Genomic DNA, 18,306 nt, shown 5'->3' on the forward strand with positions numbered 1-18,306 from the left:
ATTATCAACTAAAAGTTTGTTGATTTCTTTGTTTCAAAACTAAGGGGGCAATTACTTTTTCACAGGGGCAATATGGGTAATTGGTGACTTTTTTTTAAATGAATGAAATAATGATTTAAAAACTATGTTTTGTGTTTTATCAGGTTTCCCTTGTCTAATATTACATTTTATTTGATGATATGAAACTATTCAGTGAGAGAAGCATGCAATAAAAGAGGAAATCAGGAAGGGGGCAAATATTTTTTCACACCACTGTATCTGCATGGTCGAATGAGCATTAAATACATATAGGCCAGAGGATATACACTTGCTCTTTAACATTGTTCAGTTCAATGTGAAGGAGTCCTGCAGTATTAGTTTCCTGCACCTCAGGCGTAGGAGCTTCTGCATCAGTGGGAGACTACAGTGAAGGCAATTGCCACTGCTGAACTGCTGAACTTCATACTCTGAATGAACTCTGCATACACATCTCTGCTGCACAGATTCTATTCATTGGGGAAGTGTGTCTCATTGAGCATCTTTATACCCCTTTGAGTCTAAACCCCACTCTCATGAGTGGCTCTCGCTGTCACATCACTCATCAACACATGACACCAAGGGCCAATCAAAGAAAGAGGGTAGGGACCAGATTGGGGCATGACTGATTTTGACTGGACAGGTGGTGTTTGTCTTGCTCCGCCACTGATAAGGTGATCTTAACCTCACTGCCAGCCTGCCGTCACCATAAACTGGCCGTCTCATTTCTCAACGGTCCCTCCGAATACATCTTCATGGTACCGCTTCTCAGACTGCCAGCACAGGAGACATAAAATGAGAGGAAAAATGCTCTGAATGTCTGAGAATATCAGAAAAGTGGGAAAAGATGGAACCCCCTTGCAAGCTTCTTTCTAACTGACTACTTCTTTTTTGGAAGAAGTAGTCATCTTGGACATCTTGGACATCAGAAGAAAAGAGAATTTTCAGTACAGACATTGTCAAAGATTGTCAGAAAGTACAGCAGGTGGTGCTGTGCAGCTTTAGTTCACCACCTCTGAGTAAATTCACAAAAGCAGAATTATACTGGAGGAGAAGAGGAGTTTACCTGAGTAGTCATTGTGAAAGACTGAAGGGGAGAGGGGTTTGTCTACTCAGTGTTGCCATTTTAAGAGAGTAGGGTTTAACTGTACAGCTATAGTTTAACTATACAATGCGTGAGATTGTGAGAAGAGATGGGTTTATCTGCATCAGTGAGTTCATCTGTATTAGTATAGACTATAGACAGTGAAGGTTGTTGTCAGGGGGTTCTCTTTACCTTGAGCTGGGCCAGGTATTCTCTCGCTTGTGCGTGACTCATGCCCAGCTGGTGGCCAAGGATGTCCTGTACGGCTTGGGATACGTCCTGAACCATACACACATTCCCACAGACATACAGGTGACCCCCATCCTGGTGCAACACCTTGAACACCTCCTCCACCAGCTGCTGCCTCAGGATGTCCTGGACATACACCTGATCACAGAAAGCATAGGTAAGGCGCAGCATGCCCATTAGCAAGGCACATTACAGTTGGGTGGGAGGGGCATAGGAGTTAGGGGTTAGGTTACAGTTATGTTAAAGTAGGGTTAGGGTTAGGGTTAGGGTTAGAGTTAGGGTTAACTAGGAGAGCTGTAGTGAATCACACTCATTCTATATTCTAGGAAGACTGCTCCAGATTAAACATGAGCTAATCAGACCCCACTCATTTAGAGGGACACACTTTTTAAAAACATATCATCCATTCCCACAGCTGAAGATATACTGTGCCTTGCTCTCAGGGTGTAACAGCAGTGTCCCCTGCTGGGGATGTGAACCTGCCGCCTGTACCTTGGGCTGGCCAATCTGGCATGACTGGGCCGTGAGGACATTTTTAAGAATTCCAAGCCGTCTCATCTCCTGGGCTTCCTCTCTGTACAGATGATCTATATCGGAGCTCCGGCATCCAAATACCAGGGTCATGGGCATCCCTGTCTCCCCTGCAACAGCCAGTGACACACAGGTCAGAGGGTGAAGGGAGGCACTGCTGTCCCACACAGTGCCCTCCTCTGTCAAGGCCATCACTGCTAAAACGTAATCTTAGCTCTCACATTACTGGTGCAGTCAGGCTGAGGGTTGATATGGTGTGTACTGAGTATGATGTCACCAATGGCCCCCACACACATTACCTGTCCTCTGCATATAGTGAAGGCGCTGTTGCCAGAATGCCCTGAAGGGGGCGATACCGCTGCCAGCTGCCACCATGATGATTGGAGTGCTGGGTTCTGGAGGAAGCCAAAAGCTGTCGGAACTGCAATTATAAAAACAGCCCACTCAGCATCAATTAAATACCACACACGCACGCATACAAACACACACACACACACACAGATCATGGTGCTACTGCTTTCAATGGTTTGCTCTGAGGTTTTGAAACTCAATCAGGCAATAAGCAATTTATGAAGACAGTGAATCACAAATGATTCAAAATAAAAAAAGAGAACATAAACAAGGGAAACAATGACAAAAAGACTGCCCACATTACCAGCCCACATCACTGGTCTGCATTACTGGCCAATGCACTGCTTTCTCTCACCTGTTGATGAAGCAGGGCACCATGTCTCCTTCCCTGATGGTGTTCAGCCAGGTGCTGCAGACACCATGATGCAGCACACCCTTCCCATCTGGAGGTCAGAGGTCAGAGGTCACTTTTACACACACACACTGTGGAATCAACACCTATCTCATGCTTCCATACAAAAGGTGTGATCTGATTTCACTATGCTATTATTACTTTTATTGTTATCATTATTAATTACTGATGTTGTAAATCAAACCATGGTTTCTATGCACATTATTACATTATCACTACTAGCTCAAGCTGTAGTCATGTCAAGTCAAGTTTATTTATAAAGCACATTTAAAAACAACAAAGTGCTGTACAAAAGACAATAAATAAAAATCATATTCATTGTAGTATTAATATTCCACCTCCTGTTCACACATGTACTATGGAATCAGCAGTTCTTGAGTATGCTTCTTAAGTATGCTCACTACTGTTGGCTGATGGGGGCACTAGTGAGTTCAGGAGTGTGGATCTGGGCAGAGCTGTTTTGTACCTTGCGTGTGGTAGCTGACAACAGCCACGGTGAGGTGGAGCTCCCCAGGATGGAGGTCAGGGGAGGAGCTGACAGAGTAGAGGCGGGGCTTCAGGGGTGGGAGCTGGCTCAGCAGGAAGGTTGCTGGAGGCTCTAGGGAAGGGAATTCCTCCAGAACCTCCAGGAAGGTGGGCCGGCGAAACGCCACCCAGGTGCTATACTCTTTAGAGTCCTGCAGGGCGGCGACACCACAGACACTGTGCTTTAAATGATCAGTTTCATATCTGCATCTCTGTGGTAAAGTGATCATCCCACAGAGGTACACTATGTGTGTGTGTGTGTGTGTGTGTGTGCGCGTATGGATGTATGTGTATGAGTGTGTATATAAGCCTGTGTGTGCACGTGTGTATGTGTGTGCGTGACAGCTTTGTGTATACCTCAGCGAGCATGACGAGTCGCTCTTGCTCAGCCTCCTGAGTTGCCACCTGAGACAGCTTGCGTAAAAGACTCTGTGAGGGAGGTGTGGTTATATCCAGGAAGCAGGTCAGAGCCTGGGACAGGGGGCATGCTGGGATACGCCCATCCAGCTGCCAGGTCTTAGCATCATCTGCTAGTGAGCACATGAATTGAAGAAAACAATGAACCCCCATCAGTGATATCTATGACATCATAAATGCAGTGTTTTCATCATTAATGTTAAACAGGAATATTTGATGCACAAATGAATGAACCAAAAGTCAGAGTAGTTATAAGATTATTATAATAACCTAATTTTAGGGAGTCCTGTTGTTCCCCAACATACTTCTTTATATTTTTATATAATATAATATAATATAATATAATATAATATAATATAATATCTTATTATATTAAGAGGAAGTACCTTCCTACTAAGATACATCTTTAGATAAAACTGAACTGGGACAAAAGTGTAAAGGAAAAATAAACCCTATTATAAGAAGTATTGTCTTGTGAGAAACCGAATCCTTACAGTCCATGGTGATCAGCATTATAAATAGCAGTGTAAGATTACTATCCACTGGTAATTCAATAAAGTCACTTCTTTGGCATTGAAGCTGCATAGCCTTGGTCATTTACATTGCTCAGGCATCTCCAGGTTTATTCATCTCAGTCAATGCAGAGAACTGAATGCTACTTTGGGAAATACCAATGAATACATTAATAAGCAGTTCCCCTTTGGTTATTTTTAGAGACACTGTATGCAGGGCCACTGACACTATTGGGTAATGTAGTTTTTATTCATTACAGCCACCAGTCATACAATACAATTAAGAGAATCTGTATTCTGTGAGACACCGTGGATGGGCTGTACCAGTATCAGTGCTGGAGCGGCACTCCAACTGCAGGCTCTGATTGGTTGGAGGGGCATTGGGGAGGTGCTTGAGAATACCAGCGACCAGTTGGGCAGAGTTCCCAGGAAACACTCCAATGTGATCCCCTGGGAAGAAACGCACACTATTCCTGTCCCCGTCGAACTCTAGCTCCAGCAGGATGGTTGAACAACTGGAAGCACAGTGACAACCAATCATCATTGTCATCATCATCATAGTCATCATCTTGTGCCCTACATGGCACTGGCACCAAACAGTGACACACACATAGACATCCTTCCATAATGGTTACAGATATTATATATGTGGACCAGATATCCACACCTCTCTCTCACACTGAAGGCTCTGCCATTGTTGAGGCAATGTGTTCTGATTTGCTCTCTCTTTTTCAGCCCATCCTCAAAGGGGTGTGGTCTACAAAAGAGCAGCTACTGCTAGCGTAGAAAAGCAGAGCACACTGGCACATCCTGGTAACAGCCAGAACCTATGCAAGAAAGCAGCGCAGGAGCGCGGGAGCGCTTGGTGAAAAAAGGGGGAGATTCATGTACAGCGGGGTACCTGGAGAGGGGGCTCTGCAGACTGTGCCTGCCTCTCAGCCTCATGGGAAGGATCTGTCTGGAGTGCATGGCTGAGAGTGCTGGGGAAGTGAGAGAAAACAGTGACTGAAAACCCACAAGGAGGCGAGATAATGCTGGAATGACATTATGATTACTACTGTTATTATGACGATTTTTAATGAGAACTTTTATTAAAGTTCACGTTAGCAGCAATAAACATTGTGACAAGGGGGAAAAGTAGTTATCAAAAAAACAGACAAACCACACACACTACAAAGACAAATAATCACAAAGCAAAACAAAAATGGGTTAAACAATACAATAAAGCCACACATTTCACTTTGAAGTGACATTTCCTGTCATAGTTTTATCTGGTCCCCTCAGGGCATGTTTACCTATGTTACTGTATCTTAGAGGACCCCCCCTCCCCCCACACTGGTTAGACAGAGCTAATTCTTATTAAGTGGAGGATTTTTAACATTTCATTACACCACAAACCAGCTGTAGGGGGCTTACCCTTGACCCAGCTGATCTACACACATTTGCATACAGCAAATTATCATTTTTCAGCTAACATGATCTGGGTAACCATGGATCAAGCCCAGTAAAGAAGAATGGGTCTTTTTCAATGACACAATCAAAACATTGTTACAGGTCCCTTTTAATCTTGCACAAAAAGGGGGTTATCGGTGGGCAGGACCAGAACAGGTATGTATGTACACCAGACTTTCTTCCACACTTTAGACACCCTGAGGACCTCTGAGCCATGTAATATTTTGAATTGTGTCTCCCTTTATTACATATAAAGATGTGTCCTGCATGGATTTCACCAAAGATTTGGGAATTTCTTTCTTTGCGTCTTCTCTTTCTTTGCTTTTTCCCAAGTGACCATTAAGGCATGCAGTGTGTGATAGTATAGTATAGTATAGTATAGTATAGTATATAGTAAACTATACTATAGTATAGTATAGTTTTTTATGCCACATAAATCCTGATGTCCCAAATACTCTGTTTAGATTCAGCAAAATATTAACCTCTAAATAACAGAAATAATGTGTTCTTTACCATCTGATCATCTTAAAGGGAAGTCCTCAATGTTTGTTGGGGCACTGCCTCAGGCTTGTTGAAATATATGTTGTAACCAGCTTAATCTATATATCAGGATAAAAGAGACTGAAAACCAAGAAGGATGTGGGATCAGTTGATAATATTTGTTACCTGATTGGCTCTGATTGTAATTATTGTGGAAATGTGGGATGCTTCTACCAGAACTTCAGAAGGAAAATGGCCTCCTGTCATAGGTGATATGCCCACACAATGCAGCCCCTTTAGGTCTTTTGGTGGCAACCAGAACTCTCTGTAGTCAGGACAGGAAGTAAGACGTAGTGCGCTGTCACCAGGGATTAATGATCTCTGCCTGTACCTGTGATATAGTCCGTGGCGATGCTCTCTTGTCGTAACCTGTACCTCAGGGGGTCCCAGGTGTCTACCTCCTGATTGGTCCCTTGGAGCTGGCTGTCGATTTGAATTCCAAACTCACTGCATGCATCCTGCACCCGGAGATCCAGCACACAGAGGAGACAGAGAATGACATGTCAGTGACAAAGAGAATCCTTCTGCATTTGAAGATTCTATATTTATATTCGATTTGATAATGTCTATGTCTATGTTCTATGTCTTCCCACTGATAAACAACAACAAAGTCTCTAAAAGACACACATATTACCACCTTCCCCTCTTCTGTAAGCTTAATTAGTTGCTTAATTACATTTCTTAACCACAAGTGAACAGGAAGTTATGTAATAATCAAATCAATGAGGATGAATTCCTGCATGGACAGAACAGAAGTAACCTACAGAAACACCATTACTTGTACAGTTTTGTCAGAATAAACACATTTTCAGTAAAGTATAACAAAAACCCCACCCCACTCCCCTGGTCTACACAACACTGCATAATGCCTTATGGTATGGCCCCCCAGGTTTTGCCCCTCCACCCAGCCCACCTGAAAAACGACTCTGGCCCAGGTTCTGAAGGCGTCCTCTTGCCCGTTCAGCTCATCGCCCTCCCCCATGGGCGTCACGCACTGTGCCCCGAGCGCTGCCAGCTTGGCATCCACAGCACGGGCGAACGCACAGAACTGTGGGTACATCCGTGACCCCAGCCCAAACACGCAGTACCTGTCCAGCGAGAGGAAAAAACGTGCATGAACCCAGGGCCGCTTCCCAGCACGGGAATGGGGTGTCTGCGGTCTGCTGACCGATGAGCTGGGCCTAGGACGCAAAACACTCAGATGATTTCCAGGGGGGTTGCTGTCATTGGACACACAAGCAAGGCACTGTCACCTGCACTGTTTCAGAAAAAATCCAGCTGTGTAAAAGTAAGCAAGGTGAATATCTCTAGATACAGATGAGCCCATTCCTGATCTGAGGTGCCGTCAACTACAGATATCCTATTTACAGCACATATGTACTTATTTATAGAAGAGATACGCTATATACAACATAGATATGATATTTACAGCACAGATATTATGCGCTACATTCCTTCCACCTTCTCTCAGGTCTGGAAGGTTCTGGTGCAGTCTACATTGCTGCATTAGCTGTGGCTGTACTCTCTACATAGGACTACATAGGTAGTCATGCGATATAACTATGAATGTGACAAGACATGAATATCTGTTCAGGAAATAGACGTTCCACTATTCAGCTGCGCACACATCCTTACTGTGTTTCGGAGTGTTGTAACAGTGGACTAATTGAAATAAGCATTCTGTTAAGTTTGTAAGAAGCCCAGTAATCAGTGGAGTGAGTGTATGTGGCTTATAGCAGCCACTGCAGAAGCAAATGCTTTACTGTCAGGAAATGGTTAACAGTAATAAACCACCCAGTATGGACAACCTACCAACTGTACATGTAGCTAGTACCATAAAGTCCTATTACCTCACCTGTGTGCATATAATGTTGCTTCATTTGTTTGCTGTTTTGAAGCCAAGGAACAATCTGTCAGGTTTCCAGGCTTAAAGAAGAAAAAGTAGTTCTTATAGTTTTTGTTTGCAAACTTTGGCAAATGTTTGCATAGCTAAATGCACCTAAAAGGCTGAGCAGGGCTACCACAAATCCCTGGGGACGGGGACTTTCTCTGAGTAACATGTGTGACCAGCACAAAAAAAACCAACCTGAATTTGTGTGTGAGGCACTGGAGGCTGAAGAGGTGCTTCTTGAAATGCTACAGTGAGGGAGAAATATTTCAGTATTGTGACTGGAAGTGAAAAAAGACAAGAGTCAGAACAATGAAGCAGATTATGGTGAAGATTTGAGTGAAAAAACAAGTACACAAGTACTACACACAGACACAGACACAGACACACACACACACACACACACACACACACACCTCTCCATTCCTTGGGCAGTCCCCATTCCCAAAGGTACTGGTCACCACAGCCAGAAAAGTCTCATTCTCCAAGTCACTGAGGTTGTAATTGTCCATGCACAGTACCTGAGAGAGAGCAGAAAATGACATCATCAGAGAAAGAGACCTGATTCAAATGATATGATCAGATATCAGTTGCAGGGTTTTGAGAGACATATTGAGAGAGACATTTTATATAATAAATATATGCTTATATCTAAATCATCAAATGCTTTTTCCATGATGTGGTAGAAAAAAGGTAAAATCTGGTCACTGTCGTGTGTAAGAATTGCTACAGTGAGATTATGGAAAAGTCTCTAAATCTGGCAACAAAATCGGCCAAGAATGGGGCGGAGCTTGTACCCTGGTGTTAAAGGCGTGGTTTAACATGGTGTGCAGCCTCCGGGCGAAGGTCTCTGATCGACCGGTCTCTGTGGAAAACAGCACCGTGCACCTCACCCTCCTGGCCAGGACCCTGCTCATCAAGGAGCAGGACAACACCGCCACCCTGTGGGAAGAAGAGTGCAACATCATGCCAGTGTGAACAGCACCACTTATCTGCGGTTTCCACAGCAGTTTTCATACAGTCTGTCTGTCTACAGAAGTCAACACATATCTGGAGTTTCAGTAAACCCACAGAGAGAAGTATTGCTCCAAAGCACACACCTGACCATTGTTCTAATACCTATTGTTATCAGCCTAAAGGACACACCTGGCCACTGCTCTAAAGCATATTGCTATCTGTCCAGAGGACATACCTGGCTACAGCTCTAAAACTTATTCCTCTCTTCTTTGGTCTCCTCTCATCACACCAGATGTGATCCAACCACGGATTTGCCTGGAAAGGATAATGGCACAGCTATTATCAATATCAATAACAATAATCAGAATCATATCTATGGCCTCCTGTACAGGCCAAATTCCGGCATAGTTATACAAATATGCAAACATAAACATAGAGGGTTTAAGCAAGGAAAAAGCATGAGAGTGAATAAATATGAATTTCTGCCTCACATGGGGGATGAGTAGGCGGGGATTTAAGAGTAAGCATGTCTCAAGACAGGCTAAAACGCTAGTGCTAATGCACTAGCCCTTTACTTTCTTTGCAGAAGTAAAGGGCTCAGCTGGGGTCAAACCGGGTGGGCTGTGCGAGCCGGGCACCTGATAGAAGAAGAAGGGTGAGAGGATGTAGCTGACCATCTCCTGGTGGAAGATGGGTGTGAGTGCACCCGACATGGGTGGAACTAGCCAGGTCCAGTCAGCCGGGCAACCGCCCCGCAGACGGAACTCAGTCTCCATGTGGCGCATGAAGGACTCGGCCGCTGAGTGGTGGTCTGTGATGGTGACATTGTGCTTCTGCAAGAAACATCAATGCACACACACACCACGCAGTGAGAGAGACAGCAATACACACATGCGCGCACGCACACACACACACACACACACACACCTCACAGTCAATGACAGTTATCCTTCACTCTACCTGGAAACTGTGGATGACAGCGATGTTGACAGCCACCAGAGCCTGGTCCTTCCACAGAGAGGACAGATTCTGCGTCTCCAGACCCATCCGGATACCGACACACTGCAGAAAGACAGGAAGAACCGCTGAGCTCAACAGCAAGGGTTTAGCACTTACCTCTCTCTTTATCAATATTTAATTTCAAAATCAATTTAAAGGTGCTTTATTGGCAGGATAGACAATTGCTATGTTGCCTAAGCAAAAAGACAAACAGTACAGCAAATAATTGAATAAAACCATATGAATTCAAAGAAAACACATATCCATACAGGTTAAATTGATAAACAATAAACAATATTCAGTCCTATATTGTACATCCAACAGTAAATTGTAAATTGATCAATTATTATTTGATTAATTATTATGATTAATATATATGTTTCAATTTACTATTGGTGCTGCAGCACAGGGCACCCACTGTCCCTCAGGGTATGGCTTGAGGCCACAAACTGGGCTGTGTTGCTGTGGGCCAGCAACTCCCCAGTAGGACATATGAGTCAGTCAGTTGGTTGAAATGTGGGAGGACAGATGTGATATGAATGCATATGAATGCATAGGAGTATTTAGTACATTTTAGCAGAAAGTGGATCTCTGTCTCAACCCCTCCTTTATTGTAGTGATCACAGAGCCTGTCTTCCCTGGCTTGCCAAGTTTGTCTGTGTCAGCCTTTTTCAATGGTGATGTTGTGATCACATTGTGATCACATTGCAATATTTGGCCAGGATCTGCCTTTACTTTGTATTTTCAACCAGGGTCAGATATTCTGCCAGAATGTAATCTCTTTTTAGAGAGTTGCCCAGAGTAAAATGGTTTTTCTCTTTCTCTCCCGTCCTCTCCCTTTCTTGTCTGTCTCTTTGTCTCTCTCTCTCTGACAGCTTTGTCTGCTCTGTATTTCTTGTTTGAATCTTTAACTCTTACTCTGGTTCAGTAGTAATGCGCTAGAGTGTGGACAGCACTGAGAAGAACAGTCTTATTTCCAGGCTGGGAGCCATGGGAAAAACAGAGTAGTCATGGGGTTCTCTGTCACTCTGAATGGTCCCATGTACAGTATGTAAGAACTTTCCTCACACATAACAGAACCAGACATTTTTACACTTCAATTCCTCAGCTAGTCTTCTATGTCACGCCTTGCACAAGTGCCCTGGAACAGTTTCCATGTTGAATGGGACTAGTACATCTCATCTGAGTCATTGCTGGAATTATAGACAGCATGCAGTGATCTCATGCTTGTATAGGCACAGCAGTGTCATAATGTAAAGAAAAGCAGTGGGGGTAATTTTGGGCTGCATCCGTCACCTCCAGGATGTTGTAACGCTGTGTGTCACATAGGTCCCGCACCCCGATCTCCGTTCCCATGTACCAGCCGTTGAAGGGACAGGCGCTGAACTCCAGCCCTCCCACCTCCAGCAGCATGTTGGACACAGCTGGCAGGGCATACCACTTCAGCTGCAGATCCCGGAACCACTCGTATCTGGGTGGGGCAAGGCAGGGCAGAGGAGGATGCATCAAGGATTTTCCTCAGTAGTATGCCTTTCTGTGTATATTACATACACATTGCCTTACATTTGTATTAGTAGATTCTCTTATCCAGAGCAACTAACACAGAATTATGCACGTTACCACAATGTTGCCCTACTCCTTACCACTACACCCCACTGCTGCCCTGTTCCTTACAACTAAACCACACTGCTGCCCTGCTCCTTATCAGTACACAAAAAAGACTCAATTAAAAAGAACACACACTCATAGATTTCCACAGGTGCTGGGTAATAAAACAACAATAATATGCACCTATACATTATTAATTTATATTACACAACATTCTCAAATAATCACAGGATGAAACTAAAGCTATGAACGGAGCACATTTTGATGTGGTAAGGAAATACAGCATAGACATTTTTCAAGTCTCTGGAAAAAATGAGTCTCGATCTAAAGGGCCAACAATTAATACTTAAATGAGAAAAAATGCACATGCATAATTTTAGAAGAGGGCCAAATCATGTAGAGAGATCTACGGTCAGAGGCAACAATGAAAGTAAGTGATCAAAATATGCTGAATCATTAACTGTCTATGAGACACTGCTTCCACGAGAGACCTCGCATTCGGTACGAAAATGTTTCTTAATCGTGTTGCGACAACATAAAAAAACTGCTTATTTAATTTACTTTCTGACAATCCGAAGAGGCCGAGTAAGCAGAACTCTGTAGGAACGTAACCCCAGCAACGTGTCTGTCGTCTCCTCCCACCTTCGTTATTGCTTGGGAATTCGCCCGTGATTCCAAACCGTCTGTGGGTTTTAACTTCATCCGAGCACTTCAAACACTTGACTGCGAGTCTTATTGTGCATTGTGGAAACTAACGAGTCTCCCGCGTTGGAGGGGGAGTTATTTAAAGCAGCGGAGAGCCTCGCTAGCCGCGCCGGGGCTGGGAGACGCCTTTGTTTCTTGCCGACACAGAGATTAAAGTGTGTGTCAAACAAACAAAGTCTTCGAGGTCCAGGGCTCTTCAGGTCAATGCCGAACTTCGAGGACCGCGGCACTGCAGCTCTTAAAGGTGCATTTTATTTCCCAACCCTCGAGAGAGAAGGAGGAGCGGCGCAACTTATCCAATCAAGAAAAAATCCCAACTCACTCAGTGAGGTAACGGAGGCACTGGATGGAATGAAAACCAAATAAACGTGTATTGTACAACACTGGTAGTTTTTAAACAGAAAAGTGTGGGGGTATAACATAGACTAGTACCACTGTAGTGAGACATTAACTTGTTGGGCAGTTATTCCATTGAAGGTTTAATTGACAACAACTTATTTGTTTGAAGTTGAGTATGGTTTTAGTAAATCAAATCCTGTACTGTGGTGTGCATGCATGCAAATGGAACAGCTACGGGCACCACAAACTTATGATGTCTCTCCATATCTCCCACATCACCCCACTCCATTGTGTTTTGTCTGTTTATTGGTGTGGCTTTAGAGAACAACTAGTGGAGCATTGGCCAAGTGTCCAGCTAAGTAGGGGATTTGGGCAAGGAAAGATTATTGTTATTCATGTATTTACTTAGTTCCTACTTACCTGTGTTACCATAAAGACCTGCTGTACAAATGCCCTGCATAAATCAGGAATATACTAAATGATGCAAATCTAAGAGTGCAAGAGGAAGATTCAATGCCTTGAGGAAGATTCCTTGTTGTAGTTTTGTAGTTAACAAATTCAGAAAAGGTTCAGAACATTCACAGAAATGAATTGTCCGGTCTCAAAAAAGCAACACATGCTTACATTTTCTAACTGGAGCACAAACTGGTGGACTGGCTCTGGGCCATATTTTTTTTGTTTTTCATTTTGCATAACACAAAATCTGCAGTTTTGTAACTGTGTTGTAACCAAGGACCAGGGGGCTGCCAGGCCAGCATTCTTGCTCTAGTGGAATTTCAACATGTTCACAATGGATTTTTGTTCCTGGAAGTGTGTCAAACTGACCGGGGGTGTTCCAGGGGGACCTCCAGGACGAGCTCAGGGGGGATTTCAAAGATCTGAGGATCCTCTCCATTGGCTTGCAGTACCAGGGGCAGCACATCGAAGAGACCGTACTTGGGTTCCCATCCCAGCTGAATGCACAGCTTCAGAAAGAGAATAACAGTTATGCAGTAGATAGTAGGAATCATTACATAACACACAGCATTGTGCTAAGTACCATAGTAGGTGCAAGAAGGAATTTGAGGTATATTGTAGGTCTTTTACTTAGAAAGTATATTTAAGAATATAGTATATCTTATTAAATTCATTATAGCTTTCTGGGACATAAAGTTCATACTTTCACACTTAAATTCAGATGGTCCAGGTGTTTTATGGCAGCTGTAATAGTGACATTGTGTTTTTATATCAGAATCATTCAGGGCATGTGACCTCAAGGCAGGTGTGTGGGTTGGACCTTGTTGGATCTCTACCCTGATAGGGTAGACATTGTGAAGCAGCCAACTAAAATTAAAAGCAACCGCACAATCACTTGGAAAGGAGAGAGGCCATGGGTGGTACAGAAGACATAGTCGATTACAGAGGAGTGCCACTGTTTTTTTAGCTGGGTAAAAAAAACTCATCCCTTGGTGTGGGTCTCCTGGCTTTGCCTCCAAAATAAGAAATACTTTATTAATCCCGAAGGACTCTGAGGTTGTCTTTCGGAGAGAAATGTAACATTTTCTGCATATTTCCCTCATTTTTGGTGGCATTTATCTATACAGTGCATGTTGTTTTCTGATTACTTGTTAAGGAAAAATTGTAGTGTATTTAAATATCACCAGGATGCTGTAAAGGTCTCCAGTTCTGGCAACAAAATGACCAATGCTGAACCTCAAAAACACCATGCAGTCATTGATACTGGAGTATCGGGGTACCTCTGTGAACTCTGCATTGGAGGGATCCCCCAGGATGCGCCCATCAGGCATGTGGTAGCCGGCATACCCCAACAGCTGGCTGTTCCACACTCTGAAGTCACCCCTGCCCTCGCACCTGTGTGGGAAAATGGTGATCGCTGATCTGCGAGGATAAACACAAGGAGCAAGGTTAGCCTTTGCCAAGTTAGACTCCGCTAAGTTAAAAACAGGATTCACCTGAGGATGCCAGGTTTTTAGCATTAGCAATAGAGCTGGGATTAACAGGGTCTCCTCACCGTATGTTTCCTCCATTAGTGGCGAACCGCATGTGATCGCACAGGAAGTGGAACATCTGCTGGACTGTGGTGCACTGTCGGGCATCAAACACCTGAACAACAAGGCGGGTGAGTTTTTCACTCCTGTGCATGCACCTGCAAACACACACTCACAAACACCAGAGGCTGTTCAGATCCCAAGAGAGGTAACCATAGATTACCTGCAAATTGGACCACTGTATCCTGCCAATACACCTGGGTGCGTTCCGCCACGCCTGCTTGGCCCCAAACTCCAGCTCCTCCGCAGTCAGCTGATAGGTTCCCGTTGTCTCTATCTCCATGGCAATGGCATTGACGCGAGCCAGGTGGTCTTTGGTTTGCGGGCTGCACACAGATGTGATTGAAAAGTCATGCAGTGAACTGAACTTGCCCAAACCACACTTTAGTGCAGATCGCTATGAGACCGTGCAGATATGTGTTAGAGGCCATACTAGTGAAAGAGACCATACCATTTTTTTTTTTTGCTTTTTTGCATTTGCCACATTGCATTGAATACCTTGCGGAAAGAGTAAGATATGTGCAGAAGCCAAGATGCCCTTCCAGATTAACCGCTCTCCACATTACTTCATGCACAGTTCATAATTAACAAAAGCATAATCCATTGTTTGCCTTTTTAAAAGTGGGTTTAAAGGAAAAAGCAGACTTACATTTTGAATGAGTGGTAAAACTGGTTGATGAAGTCAATAGCCTGAACCAGGAGGTCCTGTGGTGGGCTGGGGCCCCCCAGCGATGCCCGGGTCAGACATTTGGGGGTCATTGTGGAGCCCAGGCATGCCTTTGGTTTGCAAGGCTGATTCTGAATAAAATTAAATAAATCTTTAAAAAAATCAGTCATGCATGCAAAATATTTTTACCAAAGATTTTACATTTTGGATTAGACATCAAAGCAGACAAGCAAACTCCAGACTAGATTTTCTGGAAATATGATCTTACTTAAGGTGAGCTTTAATGACAAAACAATAAACCTTTTATTTTTCCCTGCCTAAAGGATGTACATCCAGTCTTAGTATATTTGTAGAGACCACAAAACACGTTTTGTTTCAACGGAAATATAGGACTGTAACAATACCATACCTTCACAGCTTTGTGATGCAGTGTGTCCTGTAGACTTGAGTTATCGATGAAGTTGCGCACACGCAAAGAAGACGGACACCTGACAGGCTCGCGCCACTGCCCCGAAGTCTGAGGATGATTGATATAAACCGAAAACAATCATTTTCAAATTGCTACCAACAAACTTCACTCTCTCTATATTATATATAGTCAGTGACATACACGGGCAAAGTACCTTTTTTCCTTCAGTATGGCGATAGAGTGTTTCAGATTTCTCATCTTGTGTAACTCTCATTTCCTCGAACGCTGCAGAAGGAGAAGTATTCCGAGACGAAGATGGTAAGAATGTTACATTATACTATGTCTACTGTAGACGTCATATTAAACGACATATAACGATAAACGAAATGAAACAATTAAAACGAGTTTAAATGGTTTTGATAAAATTGGAACCACACAATTTGTTCCACTATTAAGGTGCAAATACAATCAGTATCAGTGTAGCATAGTGGTTAAGAAGCAGGAGTCGTAACCGAAAGGTTGCCGGTTCGATCCCCGCTGGGACACTGCTGCTGTACTTAACCCACAGTTGCCTCAGTAAAATATCCAGCTGTATAAATGTATCCAGCTGTATTACAGTACAGAACAGTAATCTATGTAAGTCGCTTTGGATAAAAGCGTATGCCAAATGAATAAATATAAATGTATCAAATTTCAGTCCAGCATCTCACGCAGGCTCTCTCAGGACCCTGTATACGAGGTCATAACAGTTCTCCAACCATAGTTAGCCTATGCCAGCATCCTTTTCCAATCGATTGTCCTTGTCCTTACCTGAACTATGTCTTGGATCAGGGTGTGACGTGATTCAGTGTTCTATCCAAAAGTCCACCTGTATTTATAGTACCTTGGCAAAAAGGAAACGGGTAAGCGCCCTGGTTGGAGGGAAAACCCTCCCTTGTTGCGGTCAGAAACAATGCCACATCTCCGGTCAGGTTGAAACTCGGTCCCACCTTCTTTTAATCAGAAATAATCTTGACTTGAAGAGAAACGCGCTGTTCACAGGTTAAACTTGTTCCATTACGCGCTGAAGAGGTATTAGTAACAACCGTCGTTTGAAATGGGGGACACATTTATATTTTTTTTTCGTTCGATAATCTGGTAAAATAAAGAACTTTTAACATGAACGAAAGTAGTCATAATTAATTTTGCCACGTACTTTACTTGACAAGCGTTGTCATTTGTAGTTTGTGCCGTTGTTGCATTTTAATTACATTTGTTCATTTTTGAATGTTTCCACCTGACATCTCATTGCTAAGATAACACGGCTATAAAAAAAACTATAGCGTTTATTTAGTGCATGAAAAATATCTGCATGGAAAATACATAAATACATAAATATAATTTAGCTCAGCTGACTTGAGAAAATAACATTTTTTTTTTTTAAATAAAATAATACACCGGTTGAAAACCAAGGATGCAAACGCCTGTTAAAAGTAAAAACTGTCCGGGGGTGGTAGGGGATTGTAATAAAGCGCAATCATATAACAGCCCATCGTAAATAACATAAATAACAAAAACATTTTTTCAGTGGTTGAGGAGGGGAATCACCGAAGATAAAATAATTAAAAAATCGAAGATCTGGGAATAAAATAAATCTGTAAATTTGGTGATGTACCTCTTTAATATACTAAGACACAGACTGTAAACACAGTAAGTAAAATGCTTCAAAATAATACATAATAGATAATACATAATACATAATACAGTAGCTTAATGCAGCTACTTTGCTTTATAACATTTATGAATTTAATTTAGCCAGAAGTTGGGATAAAGGCTTCTAAATGGTCATCTACACATCCTCGACTGATAACAATAACAGATAAATAAGTAAGTAAGTAAAAAACTACTTGATAGAGCCACAGCGTTTAAGTAAACGCTAACAAAGAAAAAAACGTAAACGCAATAAAAATAAATGCAACATTGTGTATGCATGTACAGCTCAACACCAGTGATTTATTATTGTTGCATGTGTTTTTATGCGTTGCACTATTGTGTAACGTCTACGAAGAGAGATCTGTTGATATGGAAAACAGGATAACACTTCCTAAAATGGTTTAAAATTAAACACTTTGCGATTTCATAGTCTCTGGTTCAAAAGACATTCTCTGTCATCTCTTCGTGGTAATTACTTGTTTAGATTCAATTGCTGAGTATAATGTCCAAACCATCCGCAAATGTATTTGACGAATAAGAAGCTTTCAATGTAAATTTTGTAAAAGCTTGCGTATGTCGTGCAAGTAGCCGGGCCAAGTGCCAGCTGCAGAGTGGAGGAATGTACGGCTTGCCCATCTTGCAAACACACCTTCCAATCACTGTACCACTGCAATTTGCCTGAAGCAAACTCCGTTTGTTTTTTAGATATACGGTCGTACCTGGAATATGGAAATCATTGCTTAATGCGCTTGAATTGAAACATAATGCATGCAAACAAATGGGCCAGTCACAATACTGAAGGTAACAATTACGGTCAAATGCAACCACATATAGGCATGTATGTATGTATGTATGTATGTATGTACACTACTGTTAAAACGTTTGGGGTCACTTAGAAATTTCCTT

General features: G+C 42.8%; 1 protein-coding gene across 1 annotated transcript; it reads right to left on the reverse strand.

Moving 5' to 3' along the window:
- Positions 1 to 737: 737 nt before the first annotated feature.
- On the reverse strand, positions 738 to 18,137 carry nos2b (nitric oxide synthase 2b, inducible). Its single transcript, XM_036536517.1, has 25 exons — positions 18,120 to 18,137; positions 15,709 to 15,816; positions 15,282 to 15,430; positions 14,796 to 14,958; positions 14,596 to 14,687; positions 14,321 to 14,462; positions 13,410 to 13,549; positions 11,229 to 11,403; positions 9,894 to 9,995; positions 9,572 to 9,766; positions 9,169 to 9,248; positions 8,774 to 8,918; positions 8,393 to 8,497; positions 8,175 to 8,224; positions 7,002 to 7,176; positions 6,420 to 6,546; positions 4,998 to 5,076; positions 4,421 to 4,611; positions 3,525 to 3,694; positions 3,109 to 3,319; positions 2,586 to 2,673; positions 2,179 to 2,300; positions 1,841 to 1,989; positions 1,292 to 1,486; positions 738 to 788 (listed from the first exon to the last, which is right to left on the reverse strand). The coding sequence occupies exons 1-25, from the start codon at positions 18,135 to 18,137 to the stop codon at positions 738 to 740; spliced, it is 3,222 nt and encodes a 1,073-aa protein (XP_036392410.1).
- Between the last annotated feature and the right edge of the window lie 169 nt (positions 18,138 to 18,306).

The sequence above is a fragment of the Megalops cyprinoides genome, chromosome 9 (assembly GCF_013368585.1).
Source record: "Megalops cyprinoides isolate fMegCyp1 chromosome 9, fMegCyp1.pri, whole genome shotgun sequence".
NCBI classification, from domain to species: domain Eukaryota; kingdom Metazoa; phylum Chordata; class Actinopteri; order Elopiformes; family Megalopidae; genus Megalops; species Megalops cyprinoides.

Bases quoted from the DNA above. Each gene is read 5' to 3' on its own strand.
- nos2b (XM_036536517.1), bottom strand. The intron at 8,498-8,773 runs GTACAAGCTCCG...GCTCTCTCTCAG, and splicing joins ACCACGCCTTTAACACCAGG to GTACTGTGCATGGACAATTA. The intron at 2,301-2,585 runs GTGAGAGAAAGC...TTATAATTGCAG, and splicing joins GTGCCCTGCTTCATCAACAG to TTCCGACAGCTTTTGGCTTC.